The following is a 9,346-nucleotide window of genomic DNA, read 5'->3' as shown; positions in this document are numbered from 1 at the left end:
TATCGAAACTATTCTTAAACTGAAATTGTATTAAAAAAAGAATAGTAATCGGTCGATAGTCTAATAATAGAATCTGTAAAAATATATGAAATATCTTTACTTAAATCCTCTTAATTGTGTTCATAAATATACGAATTTAGATAAATATCCACAGTCTAATAACATCGTATGATTCAAATTTACCGCCACTTGTAATTTCTGACATGGCGTGTTGGACATTGCCCTTTTTTTTATCGTAAACTATTCCCGATTATTCTACTGATATACATAAACGCTAAATTAGTGAATTATTCCGGCGTGAACTCGAAAGAATAACGTGTTAAGTCTATAAAGGTATTCTAAATACTCTTGAAATGAGACTGCTTTTAAATCTCGCTATAAATTCATATAAACGTCTACCATATTTCAATGCTAATCTATCACATCATACTCCATGCTGGAGAAAAATGGCGACCGAAGTTGAAAAGGCTCAAACTGCAGCTCCGTCAGAAGATACTATTTTCGGGAAGATACTGCGTAAAGAAATACCTTGTAATTTCATTTACGAGGATGATCAGGTAAATCGAATTAAATGATTGGAAGAATATTGTTCTGAAATATCAAATATTATATTTCTGTTATGAAAATTTAAGGTTATTTACTGGTTTGTATGTCTCCATAGCAATTAGTAATAATTGTATGTATAATTAAGGTACATAATATATTTTATACTATATCATAAACGTAACATTAACGAATTAATTCAAATTCTCTATTTGTGAACTTACTGTATATAGATGTTTTCCTTAATTTCTTTCAGTATTTTTTAATTCTTTTTGCGAAGTAATACTATACGTAAACGTTTAGAATCTTCGAAGCGTACTCTTACATAATTTACTTTGTCGTTAGAATTCTGCTAATAAAACAAATTTTTTAATGTGTTAGTGCGTTGCATTTCATGACATTAACGGCCAAGCACCGGTGCATTTCCTGGTGATTCCACGAAAACCAATTCCGCAACTTTCAACTGCCGAAGACGGGGACGAAACTTTGCTGGGTCATTTAATGATAGTTGCTCGTAAGGTAGCGAAGCAACAAGGTCTCAATGACGGATTTCGTTTAGTCATCAACGATGGCAAGCATGGTGCACAATCGGTCTATCATTTGCATCTACATGTTCTTGGAGGTCGTCAAATGAAGTGGCCGCCTGGTTAAAGAATTTCGTTTCTCTTAATGTAACGTTATATCTAATTATAATTTGGGATTATAAAAAGTATCTGTTGTCATGAAAATAATCTTTGACGTAACATTCTTCATGTTCTTGATAAATAAATAATATTATGCCCTCGTCAGCTTTAGTTATCTCAGTTTAACACGTTGATTGCTGTGCGTGTTTTCAATGAAATCTCCTTCAGGCCACGAGTGCCGCTGTACCAAGCGTATTTTGCTTGGTACTCCCACCGATATTTTAGGTAACTTAGAATCTCTGTCCTAATTCATTACAATGTCGAAAAGAGAAATGGAAAACTTATTTCTTAGTGAGTCAAATAGCAGTGAAAAAGAAAGCTTTTACGAGGCTTACACAAATTCGGATAGTAGCGATGAGGAAGAAATCAGATTTACTAGAAATAGAAATATAAATAGAATTACATCGTCTGATTCTGATTCGGATATTGATAAGTGCAATCGTAGTGATACTGAATATAATAAAGATACTGTTGACAAGATTTTATAAGAATTGGTTATTGAGGAAGAAAGAAGAACTGATGATAGCGAGGAAAGTACAATTCAATTTGGTGAATGGAATGAATTTAGTGGTCGGCAGAAATCATTTTCTTTTCCTGAGACAGACGGCCTCATTACCTGGCGATGTCAATCCATATGATATGTTGAGCTGTTCGTTGGTGTCGAAATAAAAAACTTACCTGTATCAGAAAATTGCAACAAGGAATGATGTAAATATTAGAAGATTTAGAGAATTATTAGCTGCAAAATTATTAGCGTTATCTGAAAATACAAAAAATCCTTGTCTTCGACGGAGTCAGCATAATATCGCCGTTCGGAAAAATGATTCCGGAAGCGCAAGCAAACTATGTTATGCAGATAAAAGATGCCGAACGGACCGATCAAGAACACGGGAGAATTTAAAGAAAACAACAACTTATTGTCCCGACCAAACGCAGGTTTGTATAGAATATTTTAAGTTTTATATTCTAAATAATTTTCTTAATAAACCATTTTCATATTACTTTTATAACAATTCAATAGTTTTATTAGTTCCTATGGAATATCTGTTCAAATACCTACGACGATCCTTTGCAAATAGTTAAATAAGCGTCACCCGAATACGGGCGACTGATAAATAGAAGATACTTTCAAATAAAAAATACCCCATTGAACAAAAACATTTTCATTAGAACATCAATAAAAAAAAAAATGAGAACAAATCTTGCATTCAATGATGCACTGTGTTAAAACACTGTGACATCTTGAACGAAACATGTGGTTTCAGCATAATTTTCAGATACAAAAGTTTATTTTTTTTCATACACTTCATATACGAATTGTATATCATTTTCTTCTTGAACTCCCTGAGGAATGTTAGGATCACTGAATCAATGAAAAAGGAAACAAATATGAAATAATTGCAGAGAAAATAAAAATAATTAAACGTATGGTAAAATAAAATTATTCGAGATAATTAAAGAAAATCATAAGAATACCTACCCTACCAAAACAAAATTATTAGGAATAGCTGGGAAGAAGGTATCACAGACAAAATGTTTTTTTATTCTTGTCAAATATAATCGGTGAAAATTCGGAGATTCCATTGCTGCCTGAAATTGCAATTAGACCTTTTCTGTGAGACTGTTTGTATTAGATTACGGATATTTGTGCAAATTCATATTTTTAAGAATGCAATTAAACGAATAGGACCTAAGCAGAGATTTGTATAGATGTCGTACCTTGTATACGGAACTTCCACCTATTACCCATATACCTTCGACTTCATCTTTTAATGTAGGTTTTTTAATAACTTCGAGAGCATGTGGAATACTATTGCATACTATCGCATCGTCCCCGTAATCTCTACATGGTTAATTATTCTTTATAAATTTAAAAATTTTATTTAATTTCAAATCGTTAATAAAAATGAGTCATCCTTACAAAGGCTGTGACGTAAGTACTATGTTTATTCGATTGTTTAATGGTTTGTACTTCTTTGGAATACATTCCCACGTCCTTCGTCCCATTAAAACAACATTCTTTTTATTTGGATCTTTCGTATTCGTTGTCATAGACGTAAAGAATGCCATTTCACTTCTATAAAATAAGGAATTGATTATAATGTGCTATATTATTTACATTTATAATGTAACTTTAATTATTTCTTACTTAAGTCTCCATGGTAACGTTCCTTTTACACCAATACCCATCCCTTCACATGCTGCCGCAATTAAATTTAAGTTCATCTTCAGTAACAACTTAAATTTTTGTAGTACTTGTTTAATCAAGTAGCAAATATATCAAGATATTATTACTTCTTTCGTTGGAAAGTTATGTTTAAGAATAGTTATATTTAAGCGACACAACAGGTATGATCAGATATAATTATTTAACCGTTACGATAAAGAATTCAAAAGATACAGAGGACAGCACAGTCTTCCTAACAAAGAGAGTTTAAATATATATTTGAAAAGTAAGAAATAAAGAGGAAAAAATTGGTGTATTTTATTTACATTGTAAGTTATTTATTCTGTTTAATCATTATGTATAAATAATTTGTTTATTGCCCTGTAGTGGAAGTCTTAGGATTCTGCTAGATTGCGCCAATTCGCCGCTAGATAGCAATCCAAGTATTAAAAGTTAGTAGTTCGTCACTTCTTTTTTGATAGATGGCAGCGTAATCTATCTTAACCATTGAATGGCATGCATGCGACATTTCAGCTTGAGACGTGATAACCAAACTTTGCTCCTAAATAAGAATATTCAGTTCTGATACGTTAAATTTTTAATATTAATTGGATTATTTGTCAAATTTCACAGTATTATAAGGTAAAAGATTATTACCATTGTGTACTTTTACTTAAATTAGGTTATTGTTCTAATTTATGCATTTGATTATTTCACACGTTGTTCATATTAGTTTCGGTATAGTCTTAAGTTTTGTGCGTAATAAGTCTCTTGTTGCATCATACATTTTGGTGATATTAAATTGCGTGCGTAAATCATGTAATATTTTTGATAAGCTTAGTAACATTATCGATTCTGACATGAGGGAGAAACTTCGTAGGTTATGTTTTGCAAGAACGTTTTTTTTTTGTAATTTGATGTTGCTCAAAACTCATTATCTCATTTCAAACCAATGTTTTTTCCTCTTTTATATTTTGATTTATATTATCACGTTAAGATAAGCAAATTGCAATTTCATTGTTTATTTTAAGAATATTATATCTAATTGAGAATTTACTTTTAGAATGTCTGGCCGCGAAGGTGGTAAGAAAAAGCCCCTGAAGGCACCAAAGAAGGAATCGAAAGTATTGGATGAAGAAGATGTAGCATTCAAGCAAAAACAAAAGGAACAACAAAAAGCGCTTGCTGAAGCTGCAAAGAAAGCAAGTCAAAGGGGTCCTCTTGTCACTGGTGGTATAAAGAAATCTGGCAAAAAGTGATGCAGTTAAGACTGAGAATAAATACAATTATCTTACACACCATGTTCTTATCAAGACATGATTTTGATATTATCAACTAGTATACCATCTGAAACATGTTTCAGATATCCAACTCTGAGAAATGGTTAAACATTTGTAAATAAAACATTTATGGATTAAATCATAGCAATATACGCATTTCATAGGTATTTGCATTTTTACTATGTTTTTAATATCACATTGAAACACAGTTAAAACGATTTCATATACTTCTAAGTTTGTAATAGATCCACATAAGCGTTAAGTACTGATAGTTGTGAAATAATAAAAATTATTTTTAAATAATCTTCTTTTTAAATATCTTTCTCTAAAGGAGAAAGATAGTTACAATTCCGCGATCGTTAATTTATTGTCGTCGCTCAAATTTCGTACATTTTAATTGCTTAATCCCAAATTTGATCTAAATCTAATTCAACTGTTAAATAATAAACCGTTAAATCAATTAACCTTGAGTTAAAATGATCCTTCCAGAAATTTCAAACCTGCATAAATAATGCAGTCACGTGTATTAAATTGATATTATCGTGCAATAACAATAAAATATGGTGTTAGAGAAGACACCATTAATCTGTTACAAACAATGCATGCTAGTTATCTTTCTGCCCACTTAATTCGTAAATGCGATACAAACATATGTCCATTGAAGAAACGTGAATTACAGCTGATTGCCATATGATCGACAGTGTTGACAACTTCCGCGAAAAAAAATTTTTCGAGCATATTTCTTCTGCTTTCTTTCTTCCTCATACTATCAGCTTTCGATCAGAATAATCATTTGAAATAGATTTAAAAACTCCATTTACGATACTTCATTTAATTAGAAAGAATCCTTCGTACCCAAATACCTAACTAAACCTTCAAACATGCTGAGAAAGTCTAAAATACATATGTCAATATCCTGCCTCCTAATTCTTTATTGGCATATCATGAAACCTAATTGTCGTATCTTACAAAAGTTTAAAACAAATTCTATAGTACGAATAAGGTTCCATAAGGTCCTGTAGCATTTAATAACACGTGTTTTTCTGGAAAATCCTGTCGTATATAGGAGAATTTGGTCATATAAAAGCTTTATGGGGTTTCAGATAAGCATCGGAGTGGCATTGCAAGAGCTTGCGATAGTTACTTTATTGGAGCTACGGTGGTAAACGTGGTGGATGGCGAAGAGCTGTCACTGGCTGGGTCAGTTGGCAACAGACCTTCGAGGTGGTCGTAAGTGCTTGCGTTGGTCGAGTCTCGCATCCGTCAAACCTCTTTCGTCGAGTCTGCACGCAAAGGACGATCGAAAGGGTTCTCGCGTGTACCGTGACAGAGGAGTCGGAGCAGCGAGGGACGAATTCACGAGTGCGTCGGTAGTTCAGGAAAACCATGGAGCTCGTCAGGATCATTTGACCCACGGGAACGACTCCAGGCTCGGTGGATCGTGCTACCTCGCGTGATATTACAAATCGGTGAGTACATACGACCAATCTATGGCTCTCCTTTTCTTTCTCTAGAGTGACAGTTCGTTTCTGACGTTCCAATAGACAGAGATAGGAAATGTGTGTTTTCTTCTTCTCGTTCTACTATATGCGTCACGTAAACGCTCTCTGTCATGGACGGTATGATGCATGTGTTTGCATATAACTACAAAGGGACACCATGTTATTCACCTGCATCACGTACCATATTGCGAACCTTGTGCTTTTTCTCTACCTCCTCCACCCCCAGAGGGTTGCGTTGTAACTACTAGCGAGATGATCGAGCGCGATTTCCTGACTTGACATGTGTGAGTAACGCGGTGCTCGCATAAACGGCCCATTGTAGGTGTATTGTATCGCGTATTAAGAGGAAGAGAGAGAACAGTTAATGCGTATATCTAGTCTTCGCCACGCGTATATACATTGTCCATTGGGCTTTCTCGCGTTGAGAGATTACGAGCTTTCTTTCTGATCGAACGTCGTTAAGGTATTTAATTTATTTTGACTGATAAGTTAGGTAAATGTTAGACGCGTATACTTTGCGTTACTAGCTTTCTTTTTGATTGAACATCGTTAAGGTACTTAATTTATTTTCTCTCATAAGTAGACTACAGATTCTTATGTAATATCATACTTTCGTGAATATAAGTGATAAAACAGAATCTAAAGAACTATTCGTGTCATTTATTAAATGTTACAGGTATCCTATTTTTTTTTAATATTTCATGTAGTTTTGTACAGTACGCATATTCTATATACATTTGCACTTTTAAATTTCCTATAAACACATAAAAGTCCACGACCTACTGATAAGTTAGGTAGATGTTAAACACGTATACTTTGATCATTGGGATTTTTCGCGTTACAAGATTACGAAGTTTTCTTTCTGATTGTATATGTATATAGTATATGTAATTTACTTTGACTGATAAGTTAGATAGATGTTATATGCAAGGATACATTAGGAAATTTACGCAAATGATTGAAAGATACCACACGGTAATTTTCCATTTAGAAATTTAGGAACTTTGAGTAACTATTAAAACAGACTGATGTAAAGTTGCAGCGTCGTAGTGTCATCGTTACCTTGAATCTTTTTTTCATTCTAACGTCACGCTTTTCATCATTGTTTAGAAATGAGAATCTTATTTATCCGTTAACAGTTTAGTAATCTTGCGAACGATAGATATCAATGTACGAGCGTTTAACTTTTTCCATCGAATATTCCAAATGGATGAGAACCGCGCCTTTTAAAAAAGCAAATTAATTAATTCCACCTTTTAGTAATTTCTTAATTTCCTTATATAAGCAGATGATTAATATTCAGTCGTCAAGGAATAAACGGCTTACTGTCGTAAATTATAAATAACCGTAAAACAGATATAAATTAATCCTAAGCTTCAGGGTAAATTTAAAAGAACAATATCCGTAACATCATCGATTTTCTATACTTTTCAAGCTATGACATTATAGGATCAACGTAGTTTTTTTCGTACGACTGAATTATTTCACATGTTGAAATCATTCGAATATAATGAATACTCGTTCGAGTGTTTACGCTCAACACTTGCAAATTACACAACGCTCGTTACGAAAAACCATCCTTTAAATTCTTCGATCGAGAAGTGGAAAACATTGTTCGATCGATTCGTGACACGTTGCGAAATAATCGCTGCGACAAGCTTGTGACGCATTCGGATGCACATGTGGAAAACTAGAGGGTGAGCGGCGTGCCTCTACTTTAATATAACCCGATATAAATCATGAACGTGGACGAGATTAACTTTGACCTTCTGTTCCTTTTCGATCGGAGGGAGATCAGTGCCTCGAATCTTCCGTTTTCTTTATTAATTTCGATTACGTGTTGCGTCAATCTCTCGTTGCATCGAAACGCACGTGAATACGGGCCATTTAATAGATCTAACACGAGCCTTCGATACGTAAGATGGTTAGTACGAACTTTTCTCTTAATCTTACGTTGATTTTTATCCAGTTTTCGTAATTTGCACTGGCTGTTACTACGCGTCACGATGGTTCATTGCGTCAGATTTTTAATACGGTAATAAGCATGTGTGGGTCTTGTCTGGTGTGTGTAGTAAGGCAATTACGAAAGAAAACATACCTACGTACTGATATTTATTATAGTGTGATTTGAAATAATCCAGGCTTGATAATTACTCGGCTCGAAAGTTTCAACGTTGAAAATTTGAAAATGCAGATATTAAAGAATTGGAACGCGTATGTAACGCGAGAATTTGAAAATTTGGAGAGAAAGGAGACAAATTTGTTATTTCGACGAGTCGAGGAATTTCGAGTGTTTTAAATATTTGAAAATGTGAATACTGCATAATTTGAAAATTTGAATATTCACAGCGAGGTTTTAGACATTCGGACCACAAAGGATTCGCAAATATGAATATTCAACAATTTGAAATTTGGACATTTCTACGCCGAGGAATATTGAAAGTCCGGCCATTAGAGATTTCGAAAATCGATTGTTGGACAACGTAAATATTCGACAATTCAGAAACATGTATCTCTGTTTACAGGATTAAAGTCACTCGATTTCGGAAGAGACAATTAAGATTGCGATAGTATGCCATTTAATCGTTCCCAGCGCGCTGATAAGCCGCAGCTTTTGCTTCTGATATAGTCGTTTAAAAGGAAGCGTAGTTACGTTCGATAAGGAAATGATGTAACGCACGCGTTTTTTCGTGTGCGATACGTGTGTTTCGTTTCGGTTGCCTGCGTTTCAGGTGCATCAGTTTCTCGTTGCTGCTAGTTTTGGCCTCGTCATCGCGTTCGCGTACTCGTTACAAGTAACCTTGTGCAACTCTTTAACGATTCGCACCTACGCGAACGACTAAGTCGTAACAGTTGAGCAGAGCTTTTTGCCATCGGAATATAACCGAAGAATAGGATTTTTTTGTGCCGTTGAATGGATTCAACGAGCTTCCGCGTCAATTGACGCCAATCAGCCGCATTATTTTAAAGATCGCACGTAGGCATCACTTACGTCAGTTATTATTGATTTGATTTACTCGAGAAAAAGTTGCATCGTAAACAGTTTAACGATCGCCGAATTATAAAAAGTCTGTTAACGATCAGTTTCTTTTACTTAATAATCACCATTTTCTTTCACTTAATAACCATCGCTTCCAGTTTTTCGTTTCATTATCCAAACGTACGAGTTCG

The 9,346-nt window shown here is 34.0% G+C and overlaps 4 protein-coding genes across 5 annotated transcripts in view; 3 read left to right on the top strand and 1 right to left on the bottom strand.

Moving 5' to 3' along the window:
• The first annotated feature begins 209 nt into the window (after positions 1-209).
• LOC105666409 (adenosine 5'-monophosphoramidase HINT1) lies at positions 210-1,331 on the top strand. The gene is made up of 2 exons (XM_012315624.3): positions 210-557; positions 925-1,331. Exons 1-2 carry the CDS (start codon positions 354-356, stop codon positions 1,192-1,194), a joined length of 474 nt encoding a protein of 157 aa, XP_012171014.1. The 5' UTR covers positions 210-353; the 3' UTR covers positions 1,195-1,331.
• Positions 1,332-2,496: 1,165 nt separating this feature from the next.
• On the bottom strand, positions 2,497-3,628 carry LOC100651461 (dihydrofolate reductase). The gene is made up of 5 exons (XM_003400201.4): positions 3,376-3,628; positions 3,148-3,303; positions 2,946-3,069; positions 2,707-2,816; positions 2,497-2,589 (listed from the first exon to the last, which is right to left on the bottom strand). The coding sequence occupies exons 1-5, from the start codon at positions 3,450-3,452 to the stop codon at positions 2,514-2,516; spliced, it is 543 nt and encodes a 180-aa protein (XP_003400249.1). The 5' UTR covers positions 3,453-3,628; the 3' UTR covers positions 2,497-2,513.
• A 250-nt stretch (positions 3,629-3,878) lies between these two features.
• On the top strand, positions 3,879-4,840 carry LOC105666410 (translation machinery-associated protein 7 homolog). Of its 2 annotated transcripts, none has more exons than XM_012315625.3 (2): positions 3,879-4,035; positions 4,457-4,840. In XM_012315625.3, the coding sequence occupies exon 2, from the start codon at positions 4,458-4,460 to the stop codon at positions 4,650-4,652; it is 195 nt and encodes a 64-aa protein (XP_012171015.1). In that variant the 5' UTR covers positions 3,879-4,035; position 4,457; the 3' UTR covers positions 4,653-4,840. The 2 variants fall into 2 exon arrangements, with proteins under 2 accessions (XP_012171015.1, XP_020721919.1); XM_020866260.2 differs by lacking the exon at positions 3,879-4,035 and adding an exon at positions 4,175-4,199.
• Positions 4,841-5,846: 1,006 nt separating this feature from the next.
• LOC100651098 (protein FAM214A) overlaps positions 5,847-9,346 on the top strand; it is a 44,408-nt gene continuing 40,908 nt past the window's right edge. Inside the window, exon 1 of the mRNA XM_012315627.3 lies at positions 5,847-6,142. The gene's annotated coding sequence lies outside the window, so the exon portion shown is untranslated. The remainder of the gene's footprint in view (positions 6,143-9,346) is intronic.

Source organism: Bombus terrestris, chromosome 13 (genome assembly GCF_910591885.1).
Source record: "Bombus terrestris chromosome 13, iyBomTerr1.2, whole genome shotgun sequence".
NCBI classification, from domain to species: domain Eukaryota; kingdom Metazoa; phylum Arthropoda; class Insecta; order Hymenoptera; family Apidae; genus Bombus; species Bombus terrestris.
This window is presented reverse-complemented; position numbering and strand designations above follow the sequence as displayed.